Below are 15,949 nucleotides of genomic sequence, written 5' to 3' on the forward strand. Positions count from 1 at the left end.
ACGGATTAGAATGCTCTTAATATTTAAAAGCTTCTTTTATCGATTATGTACGTGTTTTTTAAAATATCATTTTAGCAATATTTATATTACCATGTCACGAGAAAATTGAGATTTAATTTTACTATTAAAATGGTTAGTATCAAACTTGGGACTAACGAATTTTATTGTGAAATAGAAAAAAATAAAATAATATTACTTCCTTCAAAATGACGATGCCTGAGTTTATTACATAAATAAAAACAAGGGACAAAATTTGGCAAGATAGGTTGTTAACGCCCGATTTGATTTTAATTTTTTCGGACAAAAATGCTAACGACGTGACCTATTGGACACCAACTATGTCAATATGATACGAGCAAATCTTTAACATTCCTATATCTCTATTATTTACTTTAGTATTGATTTAGCGTATCTTTTTTATATCTTTTGTGTTGCTCATTTATTAGTATTATGAATAGAATTATTGTTATTTTTTTAATCAATCAATGAAATAACATATTTTGCTCTACTTATTTTATCGTTTATTTTATTTCTGCAAACTCTAGTTTCTAGATTTATTGGCGAGGCTCGGTTTTCTCGCGACTTTCTCCCATCTTCCTAGTACTTAATAAGGGTTAGAGCATCCGCATCGGTGTCTCGATGCGGGCTCGGTCTCATCCCGGCAAGACGAGACCGCATCGAGACACCGATGCAGGTGCTCCGTCGCGTCTCGTGGCCCGGGGGGAGGGGCAGGTGGCGGGCTGTCTCGCAACTCGCGTCATACATAAAACATTTATGGCAAGACAACACCATTTAAATAGACAACGAACACAAGTTCAAATTTTCCTAAAATATAAGTGATTGATTTCTTTTGAGTCAGGATATAAGAAAATGATATTCATTGAGTTAAGTGAAGATAATAAAGTAAGATAGATAGAAAAAAAGTAAGAGAGAGTAGAGTGAATGTTTTATTTATTGTTCGTAAGAGAAATCAATCACTTGTAGCACGACAATCAAAAAGGGAAATCAATCACTTGTAGTAGGACTAGTCCTTCACTTCTCGATGTTATTTTCCTCATAAAATCCCTATTTAGAATAAAAGCTATTCTCTCTGTCCCTTAAAAGATGTCATTTTCTTTTTTTAGTTTGTCCCACAAAAGATGTCACATTTCATTTTTTAGAAAAAGTTCTCTCTCATATTAATATAAATATTACTATTTTCTCTTTCCACCTAACACATAAAACAAAACCTCCTAAAATCCCGTGTTGTCCCACAAGTGTGGGATTTTTTGTGGGATGGAGGGAGTAGAATTTAGTTTCGAGTTGGATACTAAATGATACGCAATTCTATTTCTATGTTGGGAAATTGGTCTCTAAAACCATGAACTTTGCCCAAAATTTGGTATTTCCCATGAACTTTGAAATTGGTATATAATATCACGAACTTTGTATTTTGTTTGGTATTTCCCAAATTCACTCAAATAAGATATTTTCATCAAAATCTTATTTAACATAGGCAACCGTGATATGTTTTATAATATTTGAAACCATTTTTTAAGTTCATAACATGTAGCATAAAAAGTCACGTTGAAAACCACGTTGATTTAATTGTGTCAAGTATGATAAAAGCCTCGTAAGTTAGTCAAATATAGTAATAAACATGTCATGGGAAATACCAAACAAAATGCAAAGTTCGTGATATTATATACCGATTTCAAAGTTCATGGGAAATACCAAATTTTGGGCAAAGTTCATGGTTTTAGAGACCAATTTCTCTTCTATGTTTATCTTTATTTAACTTGAGATTTTTTTTTTTAATTTTTTTTTTTTGCTATAATTGAATTGGAGATTTAATTAATCTGGCCATAAACCATTTACATTATCTGCAGCCTCAATCAATTAAATCCAGATTGGACATAACCATTTAAATCCAGCCGCTCTCTCCAACCATTTCTCTTTATATTATCCCCTTTTCTTCACCATTCCCACACTACTAGAGCAGTCCCGCGCGAAGGCAGATAAGGTTCCCTATATATAAATCGAACCCAATTAGTTCAGATTTTGAGTTGAACTCCTGTTGTTGCCGCTGTTTCTTCTGTATATATGCTACAGACACATATCCACAAATCCCAGGCTGCTCCAATTGTTGAGCTGAAAAATCTATTGCCAAAATGGGGGACCCGTTGCAGTCTTCTCAACGAATATGCGAAACTCAACAAAGCACGGAAGATATTCGATGAAATGCCTAAACCAGATGTGGGGTCGTGGACCTCTCTTCAGAATCTTTACCTCAATATCAAACGACCTAGAAAGTCGCTCACCATATTTTCCGATTTGGTTTTCTCTAATTTCCCCAAACCCGACTCGCATTCCGTAGTTGCAGCTCTTTCTACTTGCGCCCGCTGCAAGGATCTGAGAAATGGAAGAACCATTCACGCTATGGCGTTAAAGTGCCTAGAATATCCTAGGCCCAATGTGCATAATGCGTTGATCGACATGTATGGAAAAAATCAAAGGCTTGATTTAGCTAACCGAGTTTTCAATGGCCTGGATGTTGATCTTGATTCAACAAAGAACAAGAAAACGACGCAAGAATTTAACGTGGTTCGATCTTCAACAGATCTACATCCACGGACGAAGGGGAGATGATTTTATTCCGAACACAATAAAAAACAGTTTACAACACACAATCTCTCAAGCTATCTACTCAATCGAAGAATCCCTCTCGACTGTGAAACACTCACTTAGCTAGCTAATCTTGGATTGTGAAATTAACGAGATTCACTCTAGAATTCTCTCTATATACAACAAAGAAGAAAAGGGGGAAAAAACTCTTCGATGTTTACCGTTGCAACTGAATGAGCTGGTTAGCTCTGTTTCACCTAACTCTACTGCCTTGGGCCAAGTCTCAGGCCCAACTGACATGGCCCACTTTAATGGATCAGTCACCAAAACCTAACAAGCTCCACCTTGACTGCATCCATCAATCATCTCCACCTTCATCTAAGTCCCCTTACCTCCGAGCAACCAAACTAACCAAGTCCAAGCAATGCTCAAACTTGGCACTCGGCAAAGCCTTTGTCATCATGTCTGGTGCATTTTCTGATGTATGAACCTTCCTCACTGTCACAACACCTTTCCCAACTTCATCTCTCACGAAGTGTAGCTTGACATCAATGTGCTTACTCCTCTCGTGAAAAGTTTGGTGCTTAGCCAAACTAATAGCGCTGTTGTTGTCACAGAGTATTGTCACAGCACCTTGCTCTTCTCCAAAGTCTGTCAATATTCCCTTTAGCCATTTAGCCTCCTTGACTGCCTCAGCCATAGAAATATACTCAGCCTCCGTTGTGGAGAGAGCCACCACTGACTGGAGATTGGATCTCCAACTCACAGCAGTCCCATACAACTTGAACAAATATGCAGACTGAGACTTCCGGCTATCAATATTAGCTGCATAGTCTGAATCACAGTAACCAATGAGCCCATCTTCACCATCCTTTGTACAGAACAACAAGCCAAGATCCTGGGTGCCCACCAAATACCTCATGATCCACTTCAGAGCCTGCCAATGTTCATAGCCCGGATCTGCCATGAATCTGCTGCACAAACTGATGGCATGAGATAAGTCAGGCCTAGTACACAACATCATATAAATTATACTCCCCACAATGCTTGCATAAGGGATCTTAGACATCTGTTTCCTTTCCATATCAGAGGATGGCTTTTGACTGACAGATAGTTTGAAGTGCTGGCTTGTTGGTGTTGACACCTTCTTTGAATCAATCATTTGGAATTTCATCAACATCTTCTTGATATAGCTATGCTGCATCAGCCATAGCTTCCTGGTGTTTCTTTCCCTGATGATATCCATGCCAAGTATCCTTTTGGCATTCCCCAGATCCTTCATTTCAAAAGCTTGCTCCAAATCAGCCTTCACCTGGTTAATCTCAGTCTTGCTTGGCCCTGCCACAAGCATGTCATCTACATAAAGCAGTAGATAGGCTACAGCAGTCCCACCTTTATGCCTTATGTAGACACAATTGTCAAATGCAGACTTCTTGAATCCCATTTTCTCCATCTGTTTGTCAAAAGTTAGGTACCATTGCCTGCTACTTTGCTTGAGGCCATAGAGACTCCTCTTTAGACAACAAACCTTATCCTCATCTCCTGACTTTATGAAGCCTTGTGGCTGCTCCATATAGATGGTCTCCTCTAACTTTCCATGTAAGAATGCTGTTTTAACATCCAACTGCTGGAGTTCCCAATTCTTTTTGGCCACAATTGCTAATAGGATCCTGATGGAGTTGTGCTTCACAACAGGTGAGAAGACCTCTGTGTAATCAATTCCTTCTTCCTGTGTAAAACCCCTTGCCACCAATCTTGCTTTAAATCTGACATTGTCATTCTCAGAAGCCTCCACCTTTCTCTTGTAAATCCATTTGCAAGAAATTGGTCTCTGGTGGATTTGAGACCTCAGAACAAGTATCCAGGTTTTGTTTTTCAAGAGGGAATCTATTTCTTCATTCATTGCTTGTATCCACTTCTGCTTGTCCTTGCTTCCTATTGCCTCTTTATATGTACTGGGCTCAGAGATCTCGAGTTCCTCAGCAACACACAACGCATAATAGACAAAATCAGCATCCCTATATCTAGTAGGTGGCCTTATCTCCATCCTTGTTCTGTCCCTGGCCACCAAATAATCACTAAGATCTTCATTGTCAGGGTGGGGGGGCTGAGAGGTAAATCAGCAGAACCAGAAATCTCAGCATCTTCATTTGGAAGAACATCCTCCTCCACCTGAGCAGCATTCTGCTCAAAATCAAACTCTGGTTGTATTAGATCTTGCTGAGGTTAATGAGTCTGAGCATTGGCCTTGAAAGGCATTGTTGACTCATCAAAAACTACATCTCTGCTAATTATTATCTTTTGACTTCCAGCTTCAGTGCACCATAGCCTATAGGCCTTTGCTCCATCCTGATATCCCAGAAGAATGCATTTTAGAGCTCTAGGCTCCAACTTGCCCTGTTTGATGTGTGCAAAAGCTATACAACCAAAAACTCTTAGCCTTTGATATCCACCAAGATTCTCATACCATTTATTATCTGGAGTGTCATGGTCTATGGCTGAGCTCGGGCATTTATTGATGAGTTTTGCTGCGGTGGAAACAGCCTCTGCCCAAAACCTCTTTGGTGCACCTGAGGTGAACATCATGCACCTCACTCTCTCTAACAATGTTCGGTTCATACGCTCTGCAGTCCCATTTTGCTGAGGGTTACCTGGTGCAGTCCTGTGTCTCTTGATACCTTTGGACTTGCAGAAAGAGTCAAACTCCTTGGATAAGAACTCCAAGCCATTATCTGTTCTCAAACACTAGAGCCCATATCCCTTCTCAACTTCAACAGCCTTGTGCCATATCTTGAAACTCTCAAATGCCTCTGATTTTTCTTTTAAGATCCTCACCCAGACCTTCCTGCTGAAATCATCAATGATACTTAAGAAGTATCTTCCCCCACCTGTTGACTTCTCTGAACTGGGACCCCAGAGATCACTATGACAATAATCCAGTGGCCTTGTTGAAGTGTGTTTTCCAGAACCATTGGGCAGCTTCTTCCCCTTCCCCAGCAAACAAGACTCACATAGTTTTACACTTTCTTGATCACTACAGGTGAAAATACCCCTTTTAACCAGCTCCTTCAACCCTTTCTCTCCAACATGTCCAAGCCTCTTGTGCCACAAAGCCAAACTAGAATCCATAGTGAAGGAAGAACTACCAGTAACAACATCAGCATTAAGATAATAGAGCCTGTTCTGCCATCATAACAATAGTATTCCCAGACAAGACTCTCATACATCCACCAGAAGACACAAAGGAATATCCCTTCAATTCTAGCATGCCCAAAGAAACAAGATTCCTTTTTATACTAGGTATGAACCTTACTCCAGTTAACAATATAACCGACCCATCATGCACCTTAAAGCGAATATTTCCAATCCCTTTAATAGTACTTACCTGATTGTTGCCTAACAACACAGTTCCATCAGCTTCTGTGAGATCCTCGAACCAATCCTTGTGTGAGCATATGTGGAACGAGCATCCAGAGTCCATGATCCATGAGTCTGAAATCTGCTTCTCTGCCACATTCATCACATGTGCAGGTTCCAATTCAGCCGTGCAGTCAGCCGTATTCTGATCATTGTTGCCCTCAGATTGTTTTCTCTTCCAAGCATAGCAATTCTTCTTGAGATGGTCGGGCTTTTGACACCAATGACACTTTCTTGTCTCCTTAGGTTCATCCCCAGACTTTTGATTGGGATTGTGGGGCTTAGAACCTTGATTCTCCTTTCCCTTGAACTGCTTCTTTGGCTTGAATTTCTTTACAACAAGAGCCTCTGGAGCTTGATCAGAACTCGCAATTGTAGAGGTTCTTTGCAATTCCTTGGCCTTCAAAACGCATTGCACTTCATCAAGAGTAATGGCCTTCTCTCTACCATACAACATGGCATCCTTCAGATGATCGAAGGACTTCGAGAGTGCATTCAGAAGTAAAATGGCCTTGTCTTCGTCTTCAAGATTGACATCTATATTTTCAAGGTCATCGATGGCCTTATTGAATTCATCGAGTTGTTCTCCCATCGGCTTAGATTCAAGAAACCGATAGGAGTATAGACGCTGCTTCATATAAAGGCGATTCGCGAGAGACTTCGTCATGTATAGAGTCTCTAGCTTCGCCCAGACACCCATCGCAGTAGTCTCCTTCGCGACCTCTCGAAGGACTTTATCCCCAAGGCAGAGAACAATGGCGTTGTGCGCCTTTTCCCAGATCTCTCGCTTCTTCGCCGCAACCTTTTCATCTGCTCCTTCCTCGATCACTGGCGATTTCGATTTGATAGCATCGGCTAACCCTTGTTGGATTAACAAGGCCTTCATCTTGATACGCCAAAGCCCAAAATCGTTGTGGCCGGTAAACTTTTCTGCTTCAATTCTTGGCATCGTCATCGTTTCCCACAGACGGCGCCAATTTGTTGATCTTGATTCAGCAAAGAACAAGAAAACGACGCAAGAATTTAACGTGGTTCGATCTTCAACAGATCTACATCCACGGACGAAGGGGAGATGATTTTATTCCGAACACAATCAAAAACAGTTTACAACACACAATCTCTCAAGCTATCTACTCAATCGAAGAATTCCTCTCGACTGTGAAACACTCACTTAGCTAGCTAATCTTGGATTGTGAAATTAACGAGATTCACTCTAGAATTCTCTCTATATACAACAAAGAAGAAAAGGGGGAAAAACTCTTCGATGTTTACCGTTGCAACTGAATGAGCTGGTTAGCTCTGTTTCACCTAACTCTACTGCCTTGGGCCAAGTCTCAGGCCCAACTGACATGGCCCACTTTAATGGATCAGTCACCAAAACCCAACACTGGATTATAAAGACGTGGCTATTTGGACCACCTTACTAAACGGATATATTGTAAATAGTGATATGGATTCAGCTCAAAAGATTTTTGATGAAATGCCGCAGAAAAATGTCTTCTCTTGGACTGCGATGATTGTAGGGCACGTTCGCACCAAGAATTCTCTCGAGGCATTGGAGTTGTTCATGAAGATGAGACACGAAGATGTTGGAGAGCATTATTGCAATCCCACTACTTTCACTGTTGTTGCTCTGCTTTCTGCTTGTGCCGATATTGGGGCGCTGAATTTTGGAAGTTCAGTTCATGGATATATTAACAAACGCCATGGGTCGCTTCGGATGTTACCGTGAATAATGGGTTGATGGACATGTATGGAAAAAGTGGGAATCTTGATTCAGCTATAAAGCTGTTTGATAGCATGGGGAGGAAAGATTTGTTTTCATGGAGCATTATGATATCTGGTTTGGCACTCAACGGAAGGGGCAAAGACGCCCTCGTTGTTTTCGATTCAATGGTCGAATCAGGGCTGATTCCAAATGAAGTTACTTTTCTATCAGTTTTGTCCGCTTGCAGCCATGGAGGACTAGTTAGTGAAGGAGAGAGATTGTTTGAAAGATTTGTAAATAGCTACCAAATTAAGCCGTGGATTGAGCATTACGGGTGTATGGTAGATCTCTTTGTCCGAGCAGGACGTTTGGAGAAGGCCTTGTGGTTGGTTGAGCGGATGCCTATGAAGCCAGACGCTGTGATCTGGAGATCCCTTCTGGTTGCTTGTCTCCAACATGGGAATTTCGAACTAGCTGAAGTGGCAGGGAAGAAGGTGCTTGAACTGGATCCCAATGATGATGCTGTTTACGTGCTCCTTTTCAGCATCTATCGCTCCAAGAATAGGTGGGACGAGGCTGTGAGCGCGATGAAGATGATGAGAGAGCAAAGAGTTAAGAAAATGCCTGGGTGCAGTTGGATTGAAGTGAATGGTGGTTTTCATGAGTTCCTTGCTGAATCTTCTCAACACTATGTTAGTGACAACATAGTGATTGTTTTGAATGGCTTGATTGAGCATTCAAGAGTAGATACAAATCTTTTCTTGCAAGCATCTTGAGATTATCATTTTTATGTGAGGTATTGTTATTAGGAGTAATTAACTTCATTTCTATATGAATCTTAAATTGTTTATTTTATCATCAAGTGATTTTATATGTTCTTTCTGTCTCTGCTATGCATTTTTCTTTGTAGTGTAACGCAATTAAGATAACATATCTATTTTCAAAAATAATAAAATAGCTTTCTCTTTAATTACTATATTAACAATTTTTTTTCTTTTTCAAATTAAAATATTCAACACTTTTGATCTAATACTTTCGCCAACTTTTTTTTTCTCTTTCAATTAAACATACAAAACTCCTAAAATCCCGTATTAACTCATAAATGTGTCATCTTACATGAGACGAAAGGAATATATTTTAATATTCTATCTATCCCAAGGTAGTTGAGTTGTATTTTTTTTTAGATTGCTTCAAGGTAGATGGATCATTTCTTTTTCTGAAAAAAAAAACTTAATCTTTTAACTCCATTTTACTTTCTCTTCCTCTTTCTTACTTTATTTATTTCTTTCTTTACTATCTCGACCTTTAACATATTAATTTCTTAAATTTCGTGTCCAAATAAAATGCCCCAACTACATTTTGGAATGAAGTAGTATTATAAGCATAGTTTAGTGAATTAAGATATATTTTTACTGAAGTACAAAATGTTTTTTCGATAAAATTTCTTAAAGACCAGAATAAAATTTATCTATTACTTATTTTATTTAAATTTTTAATTTTTTTTATATTGCAGCAGTACTAACTATATTTGCAATGCAGGAGTAATAAATGAGTAAATAACAATACTAGTAGTAATAATTTGGTAGCCTAGCTCTTCTTCCGCTCGGCCCTAAATTTTCATTTTTCAATATTCCCTTCAAGTTATGAAATGGGAGTATTTTCAATTTTAAAGCTTCGTATATCGTGAAGTGTTCGATTATTAAGTAGTAAGTGTTTTTTTAAAATGTCAACTTTACTATATTTTAATTACCATGTCACGAGAAAATTGAGATTTAATTTTAGTATTAAAATGGTATCAAACTTGGAACTAACGAATTTTGTTGTGAAATACTAGCAAAAAATAAAATAATTTTACTTCCTTCAAAATGACGATGCCTGAGTTTATTAAATAAATGAAAACAAGGGACAAAATTTGTCTTTTTGGACCTAAATATTGTTATGGTTATTATTCATTTGAAGGTGTGGAACTTTAAATTGGCAAGACAAGGTGGTTAACGCCCGATTTGATTTTAATTTATTCAGACAAACATCCTAACAACGTGCACCAACTATGTCAATATGATCCGTTTCTATATAAATTTTGAACCAAGATAAATGTATATAAATTATATACGTACATAATATTTTTAAATTTCAAATTTAATTAAAAATATTTTACCTCTTACTTTAATTTCTCTCCACTTTAACTATATTTATTATAATTTTTTCAAAATACGTTAAAAAAAGGGGTCATCTTAACTGGGACAAATGTAGTACTATATTATTATGTGGCAATAAGAAAGAAATAATATACTTTATGTCAGATTGCGATATGATATCAAGTTTGATTTGAATTAATTATACATACTTAGTAAAAAAAAAAATTCCTTAAATATGCAAATATTTAAGTTAAAATTCTAGTAGTAATTGTTTTTAAATTATTGCAAAATAATTAATATATAATTTATTTTAAATTAATGAAGTTATAAATTGATCTAAAAAATAAAATATTAAATTCTTTTATTATGTATGTTTTATTATTAAGTTTCTAGACTTTGTAGAATCGAGCTCATCAACTTTTTAGGATACTCTTAACGATTTTGAGATACAAATGATTTAATATTGACATTATTTGAGACAAATATAAGAAAAAGTTTACATCGGTTCTATAGTAGTAGTAGTATTTGCGACATAATCAAGATACATGCCAAAAATAGTAAATTGCGGTCGGTGGGCCGAGAAGCTGGCTGCATTTGTCGGCCTTACAGAAAAGCCCAAATTATCAAAACTGCCAAATTATCATTAACCCTTCGCCCCTCATTAAATATTTTATAGTACTATTTGTTATACCGTCATTATTAACCCTCGTCCAGGGATGTTAATGTAGCCCGCAATCCGTGGGTCAGCCCGAATAGCTGCCAAATTTATAAGGTTAGGGCTGAAAATTTCTAGCCTGATAAAATTACAGTCCGACTAGCCCGCACCTGATTAACCCTCAGCCCATTAGGGCTAGACCCCAAAATCCGATGGGCTGGCCTGAAAATCCGATAAAATTTCTATTGTTCTATTTGTTTGACTCTAATTCGACACTTCATTAGTTATTTTATAATATAGATTACTAAAAAAATAACTTTCAATTTTATATATTAAACTTTTATTAACATAATAATAGATATATAAATTAGAAAATTCAAATTCACTAAAAAAATATATTTAAATTTCTAAAACATATTTTAAAATTTTTTAATGTTTATGTTTTATTTTGCATAAATCTCAAATATTAGTATTTGATCATGTTTATGTTTGAGTTTAAGCATATATCTCAAATTTATCATAATTAAATATTTTACATTTTATAAATATAGCTAATTTTCACCATTATTTATTGGATTGTACGCATGTTAATTTTATCGATAGCAACCCGATTAGCCCGCTGGGCTAGCCCGAAATCCGAGCTTTTAGGGTTAGGGTTGAACTTCTATAACCCGAAAAAATCACAGCTCGATTAGCCCGCACTCGATTGACCCGCAACTCGAATAGGGTTGGCACGAAACCCGGTGGGCTGGCCCGATTGACATTCCTACCCTCATTAGATATTTATTAGTATTAAATATTACTCCATATATTTTATTTTTATTATTTTAAATGAATGAATTTCATATTTCACTAACCACATTTCACATGCATTTAACTATAATTATAATTATAATTAATAATATGAAACTACAATTCATATTTCACTTATTTTTTGATTTTTTTTCTTTATGTATTCTTAATGCTCACGTTAAATCAAAATGAAATATTGAATTTATGACCGAAAGAGTATTTCCTATAGCTTCCAATTTGAGTATATCACAGAACTTGATGAAGAAACTAAAAGCAGTCCGGTAATTACTGTAAGATGTGTTTGATACAGTAAAATTGATATTGTATGTAATTATAATTTTATAGAACTGAGTTTGAAGATATACGCACTATTTTAATTCAATTCTATATTTTTTCTTTGCAAAATTAAATAGTTAATATAGAAATGCATTCTAATTTCAAGATCTTTATTTAGTGAACAAGAAATCAAAATTTATCATTGTTTTATAATTAAATATTTTTATAATTGTATTTCTATATTATGCAATTTTATGGTACTGTTTTCGCATATTTTTAAGATTCTGTTATGGTTGTTTCTGTGATTGTGGTGTGTTGCAGGACATGTGAGTGTGTGTTTTAGACGTATTTAATTTAATACTATTTACTTACACTATTAAATAGAGAAAATTTAAAATTGTAATATCATTTTAAATCCAAATATTTATGTGATATCAAAAATAAATTTGGAATTGAAGGTTTTGAGATACCAAAGTAAATACGCATCAAACACGCATGGTAAATTCAGCCGATCACACCGGTTTATTTGTAAATTACTATTGCGCACAATTACCAGCATGAAAAAATGTAAAATTTGAACTTGAAATAGACAGTGGTCATTTAACTTTGAATCGCACTATCAAAATCGACAAAAAATATTTGTTGGGTTTTGATTAAACATTGAATTATTTGTAAATTACATTCTCATTTCTTGAATGTTTATATAAGTATATTACAGTACTGTATGTTCACTACACTGATTTATTCTCTACAGCAAATAGATTTTGATGTCCTATTTATGCAATTGAAGTCAATTGAAAGCAAGCATTCTAGCATTACCAAAAACAAACAAGCATTCTAGTACTATCAGAGGAACAATTCGGTAGGGTAATTAACTCATCATTAATATTCACCGTTACTTTTATTAACATATATAAGCTGATAACTGAAATAAAACATCTATCACAATTCACAACTACAATAAAATGCCATTCTTCTCCAACTTCAAGCGTCGCACTGACTTGATGAAACATCTGCAACCAACAAAATTAATAAAATCAAAAGCTGCTAATTTTAATTAATAAAAAAAAAACAGTCGAAAAAAGTAATTCTAGTTTTCAACTTACTCCCATGTCACATCTTTTGCTCGTTGCCATTCACCTTCCTCGTTTTGATACATGACTTTGTACGCCACATTTTCTTCACCTGCACCAGCACCAGCACCACATACCAATTTTCATTTTCCTCCAAATATTAGTTTATTGTAATTTTTCTTGAATTAAAATGACGTGGCTACTGCTAGTAATAGACGTGTTAGTTAAATTAAATGGTAATTGATAAATTAGCAGTCCTACAAATTGATATTTTAAAGTGTGTCAAGTAGCCATGTCGAAGCAATTTCAACTTTGATATACTAGTATAATACAATAGTTAAATGAAGATCAAAATTAGAAGTAGAATTAGTGTATTTGAAGTTACCTTTTAGAAACAAGGCAATGAGAGTGTTAGCAAGCGAGTGATGGGAGCAAAAGAGGCTCAAATCAATCTTCCTTGTAATCCCAACTCCTTCCATTTTCACTTTGACGTACAACGAATTCGCCGCCCTCCCGCCGCCGCGCCGGTTGCGCTGCCACACCTGCTTCCTCCAACTCCTCACCGGCGGCCAACCAACCACATATCCGTCCTTGTTATTCACCCTATATATAGTATCACCCCAAACAGCAAAATTATTATTCATACTCCTATAAAAAGAAAGAAATGAAAATAGACATACCTGTTCACATTTGGGCCGGGTCGGGTTGAAAGGGAGAGTTCCAATTGGAGCTCCATTGTGAATTGAAATCAAATGTAAGTAAGAGAGATGATAATGAGGTTATGTGAGAGAGTGAGGGTTGGTGTGTGTATATATATATATATATATATATATGGTGAATTGGTGATGATTTGAAGATGAAGTGGAGATGTGGGCAACATATTGTCAGCATCAATGCCAGACTTTTAGCCGACCCAAATGCTCCAATTGCCGAATCACTCTTTCTCTTTCCTCTTTCCTCTTTCCTCTTTCCTCTTCTTTATGTTTTTTTTTTTAAATTTTAATAATATATGTAATATTTGATTTTGTTGTGTGCTAAAGCAGCACTTATTGAATGCGTGTCCCTCACTTCTCAATTGCGCCCAACACCAACAACGTTTTGTTACTATTAATAACGACTACCTCTTTTAGGTCGGCCCAATTTCATCAATGTTTAACAATATTGGTAAGTGAAGCCAACCTATTCAATTAATCAAATTAACTTGCTTATTGTTAATAATGTTGTACTCCCCCCTTTTCGTGGTAGATGTGATATCATGAGATTTTAAGTGATTGAGAAAATATACTTTTACATAAATGTTAATGTTGGGGAGAACATTTTTTTCAAAAAAAAAAAATGTGATATCCTTTTGTGAAATTCAAATTGATTAAATATAAAATAGTCTCCAACCAATTTAATAGTGATAATTTTTCAAAAGATTAAATTAGTTTTATTATAAAATAGTTTACAACCAATTTAATAGTGATAATTTTTCAAAAGATTAAATTAGTTTTATTATAAAATAATTTCCAACCAATTTAATAGTGATAATTTTTCAAAAGTAGATGATTACTAGTAATTTTTATGAACGACACAAAATAAAAGAAAAATGTACTACTATTATTAGTTGTGAGTTGAAGGATTATAAGAATCATTTTTGAGATGCTAAAACCAATCCAAGGATGTAAACCATATGATTCTTTCGACTCTAGGTGGCTCAAATTTTTGGTAAATTTTATGTCCGGATAATTTGATGGTATATAGGGAGAGAAAAAAGATAAGAAAAATTGGAAAAAAATCTTAGAAATACTAGAGAAATATTATGTTTTACTATCGACCACAGTATAATCAAATAACACTACTAAAAAACTAGAAAATATTACTTGGTGGAATGAAATAGTTTTTTTTTTTCTTTTTTTCTACTTTTCAAAGAAAAATGATACCCGGGGATGGGGGGACTGGCATAAATTCATTCATACGGAGTACAAATAATTGCATCCTTCATTCCGTCCGAATTTAAAATTATTCTTTGGAATATAACTTTCAAGAGAAATAAATTTAAACGTAGTATTTAAAAAAAAAACTATATACGTTGCTCTCATTCATTATTTCAAACCATAATTTCTTGTTATGAAAGATTGCTTTTTCTAAAAGTGTAGCATGATTTTTGGGTTCGGTTGCATGTTAAAGCCTCTTTTTTGGTTGAGCCTTCATACACATCAATTGTCAATGCCAATTTTGCTTTCTCTCTACATTTAATTTGTTCATCTTTATCTCAGCACTATTCTACTTTATTTCTTTTCTTTTTTCGCATGTAATTATACTTCTATGCACGGAAAAATCAATTTAAAACTGAGAAAACAAATAATAAGAATGAATTAATTATTTAATTTCATAATGTTAACTATTTTAGAAAATTGGTCATGATACTTGAGACTTAGTTAATTATTTTAGGTTGTAAGTAATTAAGAAGATGAGAGTTTCCGCTAAAGGTGTATTGATAGTTGCGAGAAAGAAAAAAGTGTGGCGGGTGCATTGTGTGTGACAAAAAACGACAAAAATTAAAAGTGCATGCATTTTGATTACTTACTCTCCTCGACATTTTACTTTCGACAAATACGATGGGTTTCCTAAGTTACATTACTTTGTCTAGGCACTCATTTTTAGGTTCACTGTCTTCTTCTTTCAACCCCTTAATCCAAATAAAAGATTCACTAAATAATCATAAAAAGTGTTAATTTGGAGCATCTCCAATGCCGGCTAGCCAACTAGCTAGCCGATTCACGTAGCTAGCCGGTCGGCTAGCCGAACCATTGGAGCAGGCTAGCGCCAAATCGGCGAAAAAATCGGCCAGGACTAGCCAATCGCGTGTGGCTGGCCGATGCGCTGGCCGCCACAACGCCGATTTTTTTTTTTAAACCTATATAAACGTGATTTTAGTTTCATTTTCATTTGCACCACTTGTTTTAACGAGTTTTCTCTCTCTCTAACTTTCTGTACAAGAGCATCATCGAGCGATGAGTAACGCGGGTGGTAGCAGTGGTGGTAGTGGTGGGGATGCTGAGGAGTACGAATGGAGGATGAACGAGGCTATGAAGGCCTACATGAACCGCGAGATGCAGCGGTACATGCGTAGGGTGGAACAGCAGGCGATACCTCGCCCTCCACGGGTTGTCCACCGCCGAGCAATGATTGATCGGGATCACGTAGCTGCACATCAACGGCTGTATGACGACTACTTTTCAGAGAACCCGCGGTTTCCCGCAAACATGTTCCGGCGGCGTTTTAGAATGCGTAGGGAGTTGTT

General features: G+C 36.0%; 1 protein-coding gene and 1 pseudogene across 1 annotated transcript; one reads left to right on the forward strand and one right to left on the reverse strand.

The window, feature by feature from the left end:
• Positions 1 to 1,966: 1,966 nt before the first annotated feature.
• Positions 1,967 to 8,505, forward strand: LOC125186444 (pentatricopeptide repeat-containing protein At2g22410, mitochondrial-like; annotated as a pseudogene).
• Positions 8,506 to 12,453: 3,948 nt separating this feature from the next.
• On the reverse strand, positions 12,454 to 13,485 carry LOC125191003 (auxin-responsive protein IAA20-like). The gene is made up of 4 exons (XM_048088459.2): positions 13,344 to 13,485; positions 13,049 to 13,266; positions 12,697 to 12,775; positions 12,454 to 12,603 (listed from the first exon to the last, which is right to left on the reverse strand). The coding sequence occupies exons 1-4, from the start codon at positions 13,397 to 13,399 to the stop codon at positions 12,546 to 12,548; spliced, it is 411 nt and encodes a 136-aa protein (XP_047944416.1). The 5' UTR covers positions 13,400 to 13,485; the 3' UTR covers positions 12,454 to 12,545.
• Positions 13,486 to 15,949: the final 2,464 nt, after the last annotated feature.

This window comes from Salvia hispanica, chromosome 5 (genome assembly GCF_029641045.1).
Source record: "Salvia hispanica isolate PSC_SH4W2 chromosome 5, Shi_PSC_v1, whole genome shotgun sequence".
NCBI lineage: Eukaryota > Viridiplantae > Streptophyta > Magnoliopsida > Lamiales > Lamiaceae > Salvia > Salvia hispanica.

Excerpts from the sequence above, each read along its gene's own strand:
- LOC125191003 (XM_048088459.2), bottom strand. The coding sequence starts at position 13,399 with ATGGAGCTCCAATTGGAACTCTCCCTTTCAACCCGACCCGGCCCAAAT. Across the intron at positions 13,267-13,343 it reads CCCGGCCCAAATGTGAACAG|GGTGAATAACAAGGACGGAT; the intron begins GTATGTCTATTT and ends TACTATATATAG. Across the intron at positions 12,604-12,696 it reads GCAAAAGATGTGACATGGGA|ATGTTTCATCAAGTCAGTGC; the intron begins GTAAGTTGAAAA and ends TGTTGGTTGCAG.